The sequence below is a fragment of the Adiantum capillus-veneris genome, chromosome 22, assembly GCF_014529385.1.
Source record: "Adiantum capillus-veneris isolate H3 chromosome 22, ASM1452938v2, whole genome shotgun sequence".
Lineage (NCBI taxonomy): Eukaryota > Viridiplantae > Streptophyta > Polypodiopsida > Polypodiales > Pteridaceae > Adiantum > Adiantum capillus-veneris.
Window position 1 is genome coordinate 102,390,587 of NC_140952.1, and position 17,367 is coordinate 102,407,953.

The following is a 17,367-nucleotide window of genomic DNA, read 5'->3' on the forward strand; positions in this document are numbered from 1 at the left end:
AAACATGATGTTCTACTTGGCCTCACATACTTCCATTGTGCTGAGAGGACCATCAACACTTTGTAAAGGATCATCTGAACTTCTTGAGAACAATCCATGCTGCAAAGATTACTAGTATGTGGAACACTCATAATAGAATTTTCACCTTCGTCTAATTCTTCACAAGAATCAATGATAGAGACAGCTACCATGTGAGCAAGCTCTGAAAAATTTTCATCAATGGCTTTAGTCTGAAATTCATTGTTTACCTGTGTTAGAATGCTTAAAGCATGACTCTCTAGGACAAAATCTTGTACTTACAAAGCTGCATCTGCTTTAGCTTTACTTCTTGCATAAATCTGCTCCCAAAATTCATCATAGCTGATTGTCTGTATATGATCTCCATCACCTTTACTGAAAGTAACCTGCTTTTGTTGATTCATCTGCTCTATTTCCACGGCTATGTGTTGGTCACCCAACTGTGCAACTGCTTCTTCAAATTTTACTCAGTTATCTGCGTACATACCGATCAGCTCATGTATTTGTTCACGTAATTCCGGATCTACTAATTGTTCGAACAGCTTGATCATGCGTTGAGTTGAAATACCCGGAAGCTCCATCTCTGACTTATAGCATGTAAGGTATCCATCACTATCGTAGCCATCAAACTTACCTCTTTCAACATAGACTTTATCCAAAGCTTCGTCCACCACTTCATCCGCTTTTGCTTGCTTTATCAACTTCATCCGGACGAGAAAATCCTCGCGATAAATCTGCTTTGCCCAAACCAAATTGCTCATAAGTAACTTGCGGTTGTTGCTGCTGCAAGAAGGCATTAAATAGTTGCATCACATCTGCTGCATCATTTCTACTTGAGATGTCGTTGTCATCCTCTTTGCCAAAATCTCCCACCCCAGCTCGCTTCGCGTCGGGTTCACCAAAGATGTCCAAGAAAAATAAGTGCCGTTGGTGAGCCGGGATCAACACTGGGTTGCTCGCTGTGGGAATGTGGTGAGAGAAAAGACACCACAAGATAATTTGGTACAAATGACACTTTGGAACTTTAAGTTCTTATACTAAATGAACTTAAAATCTGGATACAAAAGAAACTTCATTGTAATAGGCATTAAGTGCTCTAAACTCTGTTGAGATTTTGAGTAGAAGGGCAAAAGCCAAAGCTTTATGGCCTCAATACACTTCCCTTGCTCTTCTCGACCCCTTCCATGAGCACAAACATTGCCTTTCTTAGTTTCTACTTCGGCTCTTCTCTGTTGCAACGATATGTAGCCCTTTGATTTGTTACTTGGCCTCCTTATCTCTTGCTCGGCGACTAGTTCCTCCTTGTCGGTGGCTCCTTATCCCCTTAAAGTTCTAGCCGACAAGGAGAGTTAAACGAGAGAGAGAGAGAGAGAGAGAGAGATTTGCAAATGGGGCTCTTCCTCTCCTAATTCTTCTTGCCAATTGAACTCCCTCTATTGTCCTCCAGCTACCCGGCCTCTCAATCACAACATTGCAACGCTGCACTTGCTCAGTAGCACGTCCATTTCCTCTCCCTAAAGCTGCTTGTCTCATGATCAGTGCCCACATTTTTCGTGCAGCTTGTCATGTCTTTATTTAATGCTACTAATGAGTTATTTGTCTGCCTCCCAACTTGCGTGTGATCCTGTCCCTTTACATGCATAACAATACGGCCGTCCTTGTTCTCGGCCCTCAGCAACTCGTCTAACTACTTTCTACCGCCCTGCTCTTCTAAGTGCCTTCTGCTTGCTTGACGGCCCTCCCTTTGGATTGTAGCTTGCCATCTTGTTGCCTTAAATACATCTCGTCTGGGCCACACCACAGACCCCTCTCCTCCTGGTCGACCTCGTCCAAAAGCTTGGTCGACGACGTCAATCTCCCTACCTCCGCCTTGCAAACTGGCCCTCATTCGGCAGCCCTTCTTGTTCTTCTTTTTCTCCTCTACAGATACCCTTGTCCTCTCATATCAACCCTTGATTGCACGCTCGCTGTGGGAATGTGGTGAGAGAAAAGACACAACACAAGATAATTTGGTACAAACGACACCTTGGAACCTTAAGTTGTTATACTAAACGAACTTAAAATTTGGATACAAAAGAAACTTCATTGTAATAGGCATTAAGTGCTCCAAACTCTATCAAGACCTGCAAATACCCTTCTCCTCTCATTTCAGCCCTTGATTGCACGCTCCATATCCTTATCACCAGGTGCTGCTTGGCAGCCTCCAAAGTTGCTGGTCGATCTCCCTCTCTGTAGATGACTTCTAATGCCTTCTTCTACTTGTCGACGTAGCTGGTCTGCTTGTTCTCGGCTCTATCAGCCCTCCCTAATCTGCATTTCAACGGCGGCTACATACGACTCTAGCTTCAATTCCTGCAACCAGCGCTCGGCTCCAACTCCTCCCTCTCTTGCTGGCGTCACCAGAAGCAACCTCCGTCAGCTTGTCCTCCTGCTGCTCGACGACTCTTTTGCTGGTCCTCGTTATTTCCTGCCCTGCACTCGACGGCGACCTTTCTTTTCTTTATAAAGTGCTCGTCATATCTATTTTTACCTTATGAAAAATTATCTTAACAAACATCTTTCTTCTTATTACTTTGAGAGTCGTTCACACTGTTCATGAACATTCGTTAAAATATTGTCGATCTCCACATTCAAGACACACGTGTAGGTGAATGCTTTGAAGAGAAGCGGTCCCTTCGTATCTAGTAGCTCCAAGCTTTCCTAAGCCTTGCCGCCAAATTGATCCCGATGGGCAACAAGCTCCTCAAACACATATTAAGCTTCTTTGAAGTACACCACACTGGAATACTTGAGAACTTAAGCATCACATAGCACTTTTTTGGTTTACATATCAATCAAAGCATCTTCGATCACATTTCGACTGAAGTATCCTTGCCATCGCTATGCTAGCCGCACTTAGTGCTCTCTGAAGTACATTGCAATAGACATATGTATCAACCATGGATTTGCGGAGCACAACCCCACAAGAAATATACTCTAAGGGATGGCAATCAGTATTCGTCTGGGCGATAATAATGCCTAAAATCATGTGTTCTGTCAGAGCTTCACATTGTGGACGTAGAGCGTCACGACAACGTTGTTTAAACACCTCCTTGCGAAGCCTTTTCTAAATTTGTTCAGTGATGGTTGATGAACAACCAAAACTAGATGTCAATTAGCCATGCCAAATCAAAGCGTCAAAACCAAGATAACTTGTCACAACTGATCCGATACGATTATGAACGTCACAAATTTTCTGAAAGCAATAACCCTTAGAAGCAATATTTCAATTTTTCGAAGTCAGTTGACAAACTTGGCCGAGAGTTGCTCTAGCAAAGAATCACTTGTCTTAATAACAACCGAATCAAGTTATGATGGCTTGAATATTCGGTGTATATTTGTGTGTCAAAATAAAATTCTAAGATGTAGCCTTGAAGGCTACTACCTTGTTTAAAGTAGTGCTTCGCTTGATGGCAATTGCCTTTGCCGACTCCAAAATAGTCTCTCCAAGCTTTAACTTCCTTCGAGCTTTGCTTGATGTAATTTTTTCTTTTTGTAAGTTATTATGATTTTGAAAGGCAAAGACTTGGCAAACAATTCCTTGTCAACGCTCACGGTGATAAGGCTCAAGAAAGAACTACGGGGAACTGAGCTCTTGATTAAATTAAGAGACCAAAAAATTAAGGTTGTTGTGGTCCTTGAGTATGAACTCAAGACCGCCCCAACTCATCCATGGTGAGCTATGTAAGGTCTCTGACCTCGACCAAAAAGAGCACCCTTGTACCATGAAATGAACATAATGAAAAAAAGTTATTATTTTTAGCAATTTTTCAAATTCTATTAGTGCCATGATGTTTAGAATGTTTTAAAGCTTCAAAATGTGAGTTAAAATAATCTTTTGTAAAAAAAATCCAAAAATAGTAAGCTTTTGGTCACCCGACCCATCTAGTTTTGACGGTCTCGAAAAACTGCACCCGTACCTCGAATTTGAAAAAAATACATTTTCGGAGCCCGGGGGCTGCTAAATATGACAGGTACTCGGACCACTATGCCTTAGTTAGAGCTTAGTATAGCAATTTACGGCATTAAATTCCGACTCGTATGGGCCGTTTTAGCCTAAAACCAATTTTTCTTAAAGTTGTACGGAGAGGCACCGGGGCTTGAGGCTGTGTGGGAGCAGGTTCCAAGCCACTCTGAGCCAGCTTAAGTAGCTATGGGACGCCCATTGTCTTGTGGGAGTTGTGGGAGAGTTTCCAAGCTTGAGAGTGAGTGTGAGAGCCAGTTAGCTAGTCTAACTGTACACTTGGTAGGCAAGAAACTAGACTTGCCAATGCATGAAGTGAGTGCCTACTCATATGCTTATAGCAGCTAAGTTCAATTTTCAGCTTAAAGGAGCCTATTTAAGAGTGTGCTCACTCTCTCTCACACACACACACACATGCTCACACACACCCAATACACACATACACCTACACACATGCTCACACGCACAACCAATACACACACACACACACACCTTGGGGAGGTGCTGCCGGTACACACAATTTTTGAAGGAGAAGCAAAAGAGGAAAGTGCTGCCGGATTCTCGTCTTAAGAACTCATTTGGATCAGAAAATCGAGAGGATTTCAACCCCTAATCACGGTAATCATGATTTAATTTATGCTCGTCTGTAAACCTCTTCATCATTCTCTCAATTCTTCATCTACTATGTTTAATTCTAGCTATAATTCTCAATAGCAGCTCTCTAATTTCACCATATCAATATTCTATTACATAATCATCATCCAATAGCTAATTATGCAGCCATTCATCACTCTTAATCAATGATTAATACATGATTAAAAGAGAATTCTCTCCCTAGACAACATAGTAATTAATTGATTAGCCGATAATGATGTATATTTGATGAAATTCATTCTTTTACCACACAATATAGATGTAACTAAGTTAGATTCAATTTTCTCATACATTAAGATGTGATTAAGATAAAATTAATACATCATTAAACCACTAAGAAGAGAATTTTCTCTCATCTATGCATGCGGTAATTCTGCATCTTTCTAATTGCATTAGGAGAGTGATTGAGTTTGCTTAATTCATCTCTCTTGTAACTTAATTAGTAAAATTCTGAAATTCTTAATCATCTAAACCTAGTGATTAACTTTAGAGCCGGTTCCCATAGGACAAGTAAAGTATTATCCATAAAATTACTATGTCTCGAAGGAAAAATTTAACCCTCTTGTATAAGGAGGATTGTTCAATGATTCTAATCTATCATTTGGATTGTTATGATGCTCTCAGACTTTAGCACTTTTCTCCAAGTTTATCGTTTAAAGTAGTGAGTATAAAATGGCCCTGGTTAAGAGAACTCGCTTCGGTGGTGCCCACGACCGCGAGGCGGGAACGAGCAATGTGAATGAAAAAGGAAAAGCTCCCATGAACGAATAAGCACCGGCCATCTCACGAGCCATTGACGAGGAAATGGAAGAGATAGGTCACAATTTTATTCAAGTTGTTTAATTTAACATTGCACACGTTTAGCTACGAAAGAACATATTCCCAAACATGTTGGAGAAATCCGACGGAAACCTCGGCATTCGAATTTATCTGTATATTAAAGTATAACGTAGAAAAGAATGATTGACGGATATACTGTTTGCAATAGAAAAGAATGTCTGCTAGGGAAAATTTAGCTCGACATGTTCATTCTATTTCCAATGTTGAACTAGGTCTGATCCCTCTACTGATCACAAGGGACAAAGTTCCTGGTTAAGGGCTCTTGAATCCACGACTTGCTTTCTATGCGATGGATACCCACGACTTGCTTTCTATGCAGTGGTAACCCACGTCTTGCTTTCTATGCGGTGGACATACCTAGTTGTATGGCCAGCTAGGCCACAACGAGAGGAGTAAACTCTCACTGGAGGGAGAATGTTGTACCTCTAGAACATTGGAATATTAATAAATAAATTTAAGTAGAATTTTTACTAAAACTCTGTCTTGGTACCGTTTTACAATACTAGTTGAAGGGCTGTCTTAACGAACATTGTGAATCGGTATTTAATCAAAGAACTTTTATGTTGAACAACTTTTGTGGTAGTAATTAGGACACACAAGGAAGTGTGAGTATGGGGATCAAAAGTGGGGGCTTGGCTCAGGTTGCCAATGCCTATGAGAAGGGTGGTCCCGATTGGTCGAGAACTCTCTGTCCCCATAGTGTTTCAATCGACACTAGTAATACTCATTGCCCCTAGAGCGACGAAGTCTCAAGTGTACGTGCCTCTGAAACATGGGAAAAAAGGCACTCGAGATTTCTCTCATCTTGGAAGGTGGGTCTTACTATCACTAGATAGGTTAAATTACGCTTCCCCTGTGAGGTGGAGCGAGATCTCACTACTAGTAGGCTCGAACTCGGCTCACTTTGTGATGAGAGATCGTCCACTAGATGAACCCTGAACCACTTTGTTTGCTTCCGCTATAGATCTAGTGGCCACCAGGTTTACCATCAGATCCGCCGTTGATCCGACGGGGTGAAGACCTCGCTAGCTACACCCTAGCACGAGAGAGAAGACAACACACCGCCTTGTAAGGATGTCCTCGTGCCACGTGCCACAAGCAAAAAAGGAGACTCGAGTCATCGCACACCCACCAAGTGCAGTTGTGAGCAATATGATGCAGATCTTCAAAACCCTAAGTTTATGTTAAGAGTCCTTGCACACGACCGTCGCTCATCTCTATCACCACGGTTGCATGCTCCACGTAAATACATGCATCCATTTTCTCGCAAAATAGAATTGCTAACTCAAGCTCTGATACCACTACGAGGCCCTAGGATGTGGAAAACAATACTCAACCCAACTATCCTGCTCTCTAGTTATACAGCAACCCAGTTTTCCACTTAGCCCTCGAGCTCACAGAAGGTAAATTCATCTCTCTTTGATAACAAATGCTTTGTTTCGCAAATTGGGGGTAGTCTCCTTGATTAGCGATATTACTTTATTTGCTTCTAGATACTTTATTACTTTTTTGTTTCCCCAATTGGTGATGGTTTCCTTGATTAGAGATATTACTCTATTTGCTCCTAGATTGGTGTGTGTGTTGTTGTTTTTAAACTTATACTAATACACAAAATAACATAACATTTTAAAAGACAACTAACTTCAAACAAAGGACAATGATTAACACAAAAACAACTCAATCTTTGATTCATTTTTATACATCATAGTGAGAATAAGGTATCATTTTAGTGTTTTGTATATAAGATAGTCAAGAAAAACTTATTTTGAAATAAAAGAGATCAGATTCGACAGCGATGGATAGCAGCCAAGCAAAAAAGATCTTAAGTAAAGATAAAAGTCCTCACTTGCATCCATATAAACAAGACAACACATTCGTTAGCTTCGATTTCGTATTACAGATGTCAACGAACCTATCAATTGTTATCCATGTCCTACTTAAAACCTTTTTAACTTATGCTTACCATCCATGTAGCATTCAATATCAACAAGTATTCATTCTTAAAACATAGGCCAAAGATGAAAGTGACACGTGTATGTGTGTGTGTTATAACCATCCTTACTTTGTTAAGATCTACATAAATTTTTCATGAGTAAGAGTTCATTAACATATTGGAGGGAGAATCACACACTATCAAGTAATTTATCATGCACTTAATAAATAATTCTAACGATTGGAAAATATAACTGTAGACCAAGACAACCAAAAGGCTTATTGCCGAAGGGGGTTAACAAGTAGCCTAATATCCATCAAGGCTAAGTATGCTTAATCATCTAGTGATCTTGGAAGCTTAAACCATCTCAACTTTCTCGAGAGGCTAACAGGTAACTGCGGGGGTAACTATTTTGAGTCGGTAATTTAATATTGCACACCCATGTACTTGAAAAATCAAGATGATCCGAACAAAGGTGAAGGAGTAGGGTGTACAAGTACACCAATCTATCAAGTCGTTTAAATCACTTTTAGTTAATCTTTGCCAATTCCATTAGGCCAATTATTCTCTACAAGCCTTCAAAATGGAAAGGAGCTCTACATTGTATCAACACTCTTAGATAAAGGTTATAGAAGGTTCTTTGGCACGTCAATTGTACCCTAGGAGTATCAAACACATAGGGATCTACGTCAATATAACTTGGATTCTCACTCCCGAGTGACCTTTAGTCCTTATTTTCGCAATGTGCCCTTAACCCCTTCAAACTTCACCAGTTAAATGTCTTGTACAACAACAAATATGCTTACGCGCACGCACGCACACCCTCGGTTCATTCGCAATGGAGAGAGAGAGAGAGAGAGCAATGTTCTGCTATTATTAACAACATCCACGACTTACAATGACGGCAAGGGTATCCTTAAACACTCACAATGAACTTGCGTGATATAAATAGGTGAACTAAAGGGCTATATGACTAATCCGATGGAAGAGCCCTATAAGAGATGCTAAGTTAAAATAGTAATTTTGGGGGCAATTTTGTAAATCTAGTCATTTTTGTTAGGAGAATAAGAAAATGATTGACTACATTAAACACAAGATTGTAATATGGATTTTGTCTAGTTTCGGAATTTCATGGATGGCATATTTTGCTTGTGACATTCTTGGTAGTAACTACAATATCTGTTGGCTTCGCAAGGTAGCCATGACAATTGAGAAATTGAATTAAGATAGCTACCAAGGGATTGGAACAAAATCTCATATGAGGAATGGACTGCCGAGCTAAGGCCTTGTTGGGACACTTGATGGACAATGAGATTCATCCCTCCACCATGACTTACCGAGCAAGGATGACGTACGTCCCATGCAAGAGAAGCTTAAGGCGCAATATAGACGTAATCATGATTAGGACTCCCTCTCTCTTCTTCTTCTTCTTCTTCTTCTCTCTCTCTCTCTCTCTCTCTCTCTCTCTCTCTCTCTCTCTCTCTCTCTCTCCCCCCCCCCCCCCCCCACACACACACACACACACAACAAAAAGAACCCATTTGGCATCATTACAAACATGATGAAGAAGACCTTGTGAAGAACGCAGCCCAGAAATTTCACAATTATAATATAAAAATTCATTCAAAGTATCCAACAAACATGGCTCCTGGGCGTCGTCGGTTTTAATTGACACAAGGTCTCAACCATGGATCAACGGTCTCACGCAAAAGATGCCCCTTTGCTTAATCTCGATCGTTGATTACTGTGAAAAGTACTCATTACTTTCTTCAATTTATATCTTGACATGCTCACATCTATTTGAAGCAAACACAAGGTTAAGGTGTAGGGGGTCGAAAGATTAGGTGTAACCTCCCAAAATTAGTTTTTCTCCTACTAATCTTGGCATCTCCAGCTAGCTTTATCGATAGCTTGAATACGAATCTATAGTATCAAACATGTTAATATATCATTCAATCATGTTTGATACTATAGATTCGTATTCAAGCTATCGATAAAGCTAGCTCGAGATGCCAAGATTAGTAGGAGAAAAACTAACTTTGGGAGGCTACACCTAATCTTGCGACTCCCTACACCTTAACCTTGTGTTTGCTTCAAATAGATGTGAACATGTCAAGATATAAATTGAAAAAAGTAATGAGTACTTTTCGAAGTAATCAACGATCGAGATTAAGCAAAGGGGCATCTTTTGCATGAGACCGTTGATCCATGGTTGAGACCTTGTGTCAATTAAAACTGACGACCCCCAGAAATGAAACCACCCCACCTTCCCAAATATGGAAACTTGAATATGAATTTGGGTCAAGTGTAAGGAAATATTTTGTCGCATGGTTACTAAACAAACTCACCATGATGATACTTCAGCATAAACAAAAGCCTTCACAATTCTTCACTTAATCCGAGTACGGTGGTGTGCAATGTGGAGCACCTTGATCGTTCAACACGGTTGACTCTCATTTCTGGATATGGAACTTGAATATAAATTTTGAAAACTTGTACAGAACAAGTATATCCATTATGCCTTCTTCTGTGCCAAAGACCTTTAGGGGAATTCCACATCTTCATTTAAAACTTCTTAGGGCTCAATTCAAAGTTCTACTCAGCCTCATAGTCAACATATTTATACAAATTATACAAGGGCTGGTTGGAGGACTACTCAGCCTCATAGTCAACATATTTATACAAATTATATACAAGGGCTGGTTGGAGGACTACTCAGCTTAATGTTTATCTATATGTTTTGCGGAGAACATCAAGCATGAACCTATATCCTAGTCAATTCAATCCTGTCGTTAAAAAACAAAAATAACTGCACCAATGCAGTTTCAACAAACCCTCTCAAGGGTTGCTACTCCGTTGCTAGATTGGTATTTGCTTCTTATTTGACAAAGAAGATGTGCCTTCCATGAGGCTACTATACTCAGCTTATTCTCCTTATGTCTTCAGCTTGTATGAAACCACTAACCCTACCCCTTCTCATATACACTACCAGTGGCTTAGAGCTTCATATGTCCGTGATTATCGCTAGATAGATTGTCGATGCCAAGATCGTAAGAGCAGCCTTCATGGAATCTGGTGAAGAGGCTTAAATTGTTGATCAACCTTCTTAAATACTCCAAAACTGACAATTTTACAATGAGAGCAGGGGTATACCTCGCAAACGAATTTGCTTGACATAGATAGGTGAGGTAAAGGGCTTACCCGACTAGCCCTAAATTCCATACTACCCATAGCATGGTGGAATATGACGAAATAACATAAAAAATAAGCCCAGGACTGGGCACCCTTAAAAACATGCTAAAAGTGGCTTAAGGCCGAGAGCTGCTTTAGTGGTTGTTCTTGACCTAATGTGGTAGCTTCTCTAATTCTTGGTCATTAGTGCCATCTTTGTCACAAATGCTGACCTGTCAAAACCCTAAAGAATGGAGCCAACTTGCAGATGCTGGCCGAGGGGCCTAAACCCTAAGAGAACAAGTAACAGAAGAAGAAGTCCTACCAACTTATGGGGACCCCGTCCGATGGGGCCCCAAGTGACATAAAGGATTAAAATAGTAGGACCTGCACACACGCAAAAACAGATGACGTGGCAGATTTCCGAAAATTACGCTGGCATGATGACGTGGTAGGCTGTACGGATTTTCGCGTTTTGCGCAGGTCGATGACGTGGCAGCTGTACGGATTTCCGTGATATACGCTGGCAGCTTTTTGGCTTTGCTTTTGGACCAGATGCTTTTGAGTTTGAAGGCTTTTCACTGTAATTGCTTTTTAGGCTGAGGGTCTTTATATATGAGGTTAGGGCTCATTCTCTGGCATGCTTCCTGGAGAAGGTGCAGAGTCTGGAGTACCGGCTTGTACTGGGTTGATGCAATATAGAGAAATACCGGAAGGGGCGTCAAGGTTTGGGGCCAATACTCTCTGGGGTGGAATTCCGCCACTCCATGTCGCGTGTCGTCTCTCTCTATTTCAGTTGAGTTGTTATTGAAGTGCTAAAAGTCTGTCAAGTCTGTTCTTTTCTACTGGCACGTGGTGCCCGTCTTGTGACAATCTTCCCGCGGCCTGTATTGCTGGTTGTGCCCATTTACGAGGTGGACTATCAGCTCTGCTTCGAGAGATGACAAACTCTTTAACACCCTCTCTCAACTCCTGGGATGGAGGACACAACAACGGAGCTGCCAGGTGACAGCTGAAGAAGAAGCTATCTAGTCCATCCTGCTTCGACGTCCAGAAGAAGACAAGGCATGGTATCCCACACACTATTGTCTGACTCTGCTAGGTTGTAATTGGCGTATGTGAGCACATAACCAGTCTCGCACATCTCGGATCCTGGGAGCCGCGATGCTCAAATGTTGCCAAAGTGTGTTTTTGATGACTGGGAGTCGGGATGCTCAGTTGTTGCGAAAGTGCATGTTTATGGGCTGATTATGTAGTGCTCAAAGTGCTCTCCATGCATGTCTTTACGTCTCCTTCATCGGAGTCCGGACAGGAAAGTTATTAGCATTTTAAGATTTTCCAAGGATCGGGTCTGCATTTTTTAAACCGGCTCTGGAATGTGTGCCCGGGTGACCAATTTTAGTTTGCTAGGGTTTGGGTTGATAGCCTCTAACACAAGCTACGAGATGTGCTCTACGGTGCTTAAATGAGATTCCATCTAATCAAGTTATGTTCAAAACAGTTACAACTGAATAGCTTAGCCGTTTTTAGGCTTCACTAGACAAGGAAAATACAATGCGAGGGTGGAAAATTGAATTTGCTACCAAAGTTGATGTTTGAATTTCCTTTGATGAGTTTTAGATGTGTTCAGGCATTACTCCACCCGATTCGGGTTCCAAATAAGGTCTTATGGTTAATATACGACTTTATTCATCGATTTTTATGAGGGTTTTGGGCTTCCAATGCACAAGATTTTTCAAGTTACGGGCCAAACTCTAGGGTTTGGATGATGGCCGAGAGTTCGGAAGTTTGCTAAGCTTTTTGGTTCACTTGAGCTGCAAATAAGCTTGTTGTGGCCAAAATGTCATTTATGGGGCACTTTTATGGAGGTTTTTTAAGTCTCAAAGTGGAGTTCACCCTGGGCTGCCACGTGGCAGTCGCTTACTCTCACATGGGGTTTTTTTACTAAGATGTTTAAACTATATATAAAGCAAAGGGGACCTTGGCATCCAAGTTGAGGGGTGCTCCTCTCCCACGTGCTCGTGGAGCTCCAATCTTGTCAGCTATGGCCTGCCACAGGCCCTGCAGGGGCGGCCAACAATGGCTCGGATGGCGTCCCAATGGGGTTGTTCACATGGGGGCTTTGCCCGCTGCCAAAAATGGGGCCAAACCTTTTCAAAAGACATATAAGGGGAAAGACACCCCCCACCCCCCCAAGCCTTGGAGATCAAACAAAGTCCTAAAAATAGGAAAATATTGCATGAGCACAAGCAAGAAAAGCGGAGAAGATCTTAGAGAACTCACTCATGTTTTTTCCCTGGGGTGTTAGAAGAAGGGGAAGGAAAAGGAGTTGTGTATGGTGGGAAGAAGGAAGCAGAGCGACATCTATCTCTCGCTCTCAATCTCAGTATTGGCGAAGGAGAAGGAGAAGAGCATAGTGTGTGGTGACAAAGAAAAGAGGAAGACAAGCTAAAGGGAGGGACATCAAGCAACTCTCGATCTCTTGGCTTCCACTCTCGCTCGAAGTGGATGACGAGGGAAAAGGAGGGAAAGAAGCTCGTAGAGAAGAAAAAGGGTAAGTAAAAAACTAGGGCTCGCTCACGCTTTCTAATCTTTTTGGGTATGCATGTATCCTTGACGTATCTCTAGGGAGCAAGGGAAGAGGAAGAAGAAATGCAAGTGCCTAGAGCGAGGGGAAGAAGCAAGATACGAGAAGAGGAAGATGACATGTATGTATCCTTTTTGGGTATGCATGTATCCTTGACGTATCTTTAGGGAGCAAGGGAAGAGGAAGAAGAAATGCAAGTGCCTAGAGCGAGGGGAAGAAGCAAAAGATACAAGAAGAGGAAGATGACACCCTCTCTCTCTCTCTCTCTCTCTCTCTCTCTCTCTCTCTCTCTCACACACAATAAAAGAAAAAATTTAGTTTATTGGGTAACAGATTTGTGCAGCACAGAGGGGTTCAATCATTTCTCTCTCTCGAGATTGATTGCTAAGACATAGACCAATAATTTCTTGTGAACATTTTATCATATTAAAATAGAACAAGTGTTCATAGAACCTTGCATGCTATGAAGCTGAGATCAAGAGTCGAGGTGTTCTAGAAGATCATTGTAGCTTTTGAAGAAGTGAGTTTTAAGTTCAAAGAACAAGCCCGGGAGCTAGCAAGGATTTATCCCAAACAATAAGACCATTTTGCAAATGGTGTAATCCATGAAAGCTTAGAAATGATGGACTTAGCAATGACACAGGTTACTGAGTAGAAGTGGATTACTAACAGTAAAGGTGATGAGGATCAATTGCAAGCACTAAGCTGTGATGAATTTTGGAAATAAGTTTGTACGAGACTTAAAGCAAAGGAAGATACGGCATTGGAAGTAGCAGACCTTATCCTAGAAGATCATGTTTTGGGCAACTTGATAAAGGTGGATAATGAATATGAAGTTAGAACTGAAGTTGATGGCAATTTTTTAGAGTGCACTTGCCTCCATCAGTGACTCCAATGAGGATATAGATGAAGATAAAAGTCGTGTTGTAGTTTATTTGCAGGTTAGTGCCATTTGTATGGAGAATATATATACCTAGATGAATCCAGGATAAGCCCAGATTCACCCATAAAGGAAAGTGCAAGGTATTGACCCATGGTAGTCACCCACAAGACAATATAACCATCAGCTCCATCATGCATAGTATTGACTATACCACGACATCCCCTGTCTACTCAAGAGGATGCCTTTGATTGTGGTTTCAATGATTGGTAATCTATTTTGGAGGATGAGCATGATTTTGGAAGTGTTTATTGTGAGGGGGTCCAAGAAAAGACTGTATAGTGTATCAATGGATCTCTGGGTGCCATGGAAGCATGTGAAGCTAAAAAGAACGACAAGTTCACTAAAGAGAATTGCATAGATTAAACCATTTGTACGTCTTTTACATATGCAGAGACCGATGAAGTGCAGGGCATCTCGGAGATAGCACATGATATGCATGAATCTATGTTTGATGCTGATGACACACTTGCAGGTGTAGATGTCACAGGGCAAGACAAATATGTTATTATTGATGCTTCTTTATCGGAATTGGAGAAAAGGACATCGTTATTGATGTTTCCTTAGCAGATTGTGATGCATATAAACAGAACAATATCGATGGCTTTTCTGATGTACCTATGCAAAGGGGGTGCAGGAAGAGCCTTCACAAGGTATTAATGGATCTTTTGGTACCATAGAAGCAAGCGAAGCAAAAGAGAATGAGGAAACATATGAAAATTCCATGGGCGAAGTTTTTTGTGTCTCACATTCTTGAAATGGCTGACGTGCAAGATATCGAGGGAATTTCTCCTTGCATGCTTCCTCATGAGTTGCAAGAAGAAGCAACTTACATCTCTTTGACAGATAATGAGGGTTTTCAAGGCTCTACTAGTGCAAAGAATAATCTGCCATATTCACGTTTTTACGAGGGTGTTACAAGTTAAAACTATTTTTCATGATCAAGTTGGAATCCCAAGTGAAGATGTCTCTGATACAGACACAGATTGCTCAAAGGTTCATGATGGCTATGAAGTTAGAGGTGGTGATGATGCTAAATCACCATGGGTATTGGAAGAAAAGATGTTAGTCCTTCACGAAATCCATCCTGCACACATGACATGACACAAGCCATACGCATAAACGAGTGTTAGGTGCAGCGGAATGATTGTTTGCGCTTTGCTCAAGATGAGTGCTCCGAACTGTGCTCAAGGTTCCTTTTGTTCTTATGGAAGGTAGAGCCTTCCGTTCTTAATGAGAGAGTGCTATGATCACAAACAAAGTGAGTGCACACTATGTGTGCAAGTGTATAAGACTAAGAGATAGAGAGAGAAGAAAAATACGACACCAGAGACGTTGTAAAACCCTCCTCCGAAGGCCCCACTCTCGTCGGCGAGAGTGGTCTACTTATGATTGCACAAACTGGTACAAACTGAATGCATGTGACTGATGCAAGTCTAGGCTATGTTGACGACGACGACGGGGATGACGAGGCCGACACTAGGGCAGAAATCTGCAATCTTTCTACTGCTATCGAAAACGCTATGGGCTCAAATCTACGACTAGTCCAAAAACGCTGATTTTGGGGGTTGTTTCTATGGGTCTTTGTCGCTTAAAATCTGCAGGTTTAGGGCTGAAAACTGATGGTCTTTCCAGGCTGAATTTGCTACTTTCTTAGGGCTGAACTTGCTGGTGCTTCAATGCTGAAAACGCCCTGCTGAAACTGCCAAAAACGCTAGGTCTATGAAGCTTCTCAAAAACGCTAGGCATAGGGAAAAACGCCAGGTATGAGAGTTGCAGAAAAACGCTAGGTCTGAGTGTGTGGATGGCGATGATGCTGATGCAAAACGCTAGGCTTGGCTGGTCTTTGCTTCTGGCGATGATCTCCTTGATGAGAAAACGCTAGGGCTGATTCTTCTTGCTTGTAGGAAATCCACCAAGGGTTCTTGTTGGAGAAGTTGCCTGTTGAGCTTGGCTCCTGTTGCCTCTTCTGCCAAATAGTGCTAGCTCTAGTTTGCTTATATACAAACTTAGCAAAATTGCCCTACCTACTTTCCAACAAAAGTCACTTAAAAATAATAAGTGAAAAATATCAAAAATAGGTAAAATAGGCTAAATGCATTGGAAAATTCCCCTGATGGAATCTGATGGATTCTGATGGGAATATTGATGATCATGCTGTGTGTAACCGGAGGATATGCATCTACACTGAGTGACTGGGCATGCACGGTCTACGAATAGACTCACAAAAGTGCCAGATCACTTCTAATCTAGACTGATTGGACTGACTGAACCCTGATCATGCTGTAGCTTGTCCACGGACACATAGGGTTGGATGTGTCACGTGACATCCCCTCCTTTTCAAAGTGAGGTACTGGTACCGAACTGTATGGCGTCGAGGGAGATCGCCAATAGCATCCGGAATCCTGGAAGGGACTCTTCGGCGGCCCACTCTGATGTGTGGGTCGTGCGGTACTTGAACTTCATAAAGGTCTGCAACGCTTACTTCTTTGGGCCGCGCCAAAAGCGACGCAAAGTCTTTTGTGGCTCCTTCAATGCTTCAACTTCATCGAGAGTCATGCTTCTTTCTTCTTCAAGAATCTCCATGGCTGAAAATTCATGAACCCATTTCCAACACAAAACCATGAACATACCTATTCCATGTAAAGTGAGTGGAAAAAATCTTGTCTTCCTCAAAGACTATGTATGCAATGTAGATGAACAAAGAGACGGAGTGGCAAGCCGTTCACCACACACGCAAACAATGAGGTCAAACCTTTCTCTTATGATCTAAAGCATTCAACTGTGGCAATTCACAACGGAAATGCCCATGCTTGGTGCTCATACTTTCATGTGCTCGTTCTACGAATGTTTCATGCCAAGGAAGAGACATGGAATGTGACGTCCTTGAATGCATACTTTTCAGCTTTTCATGAACAATCCGCATACATTCGTGCTCATTCATGAGTGAAACGTGCTCAACGTACAATATGTCATGCCTAGGAAAAGGGATCACATAGAGACACTGACTAAAATACAAAAAACGATCACGAATGAAACACTCGTACAATGCGTGCGTATCAATCATGCGAATAAGACTTCCTTGGACCTAGGCTCGAGAGCCAAGATCGCTTCTTCCTGAATGATCGAATCGTCCTGTGGAGGTCCTTTGGACCTCGCTCGAAAGCCAAGATCGGTTCTTCATGATTGATCGAATCTACAACGAGGTTAGCTTCACTAGA

At 41.7% G+C, this 17,367-nt stretch overlaps 1 protein-coding gene across 1 annotated transcript in view; it reads right to left on the reverse strand.

Annotated features, from left to right (window-relative positions):
* Positions 1–10,012: 10,012 nt before the first annotated feature.
* LOC147429930 (uncharacterized) overlaps positions 10,013–17,367 on the reverse strand; it is an 85,394-nt gene continuing 78,039 nt past the window's right edge. The window contains exon 5 of the mRNA XM_086495073.1: positions 10,013–10,520. Coding sequence (XP_086351199.1) covers positions 10,453–10,520 — 68 coding nt within the window. The 3' untranslated portion in view covers positions 10,013–10,452. The remainder of the gene's footprint in view (positions 10,521–17,367) is intronic.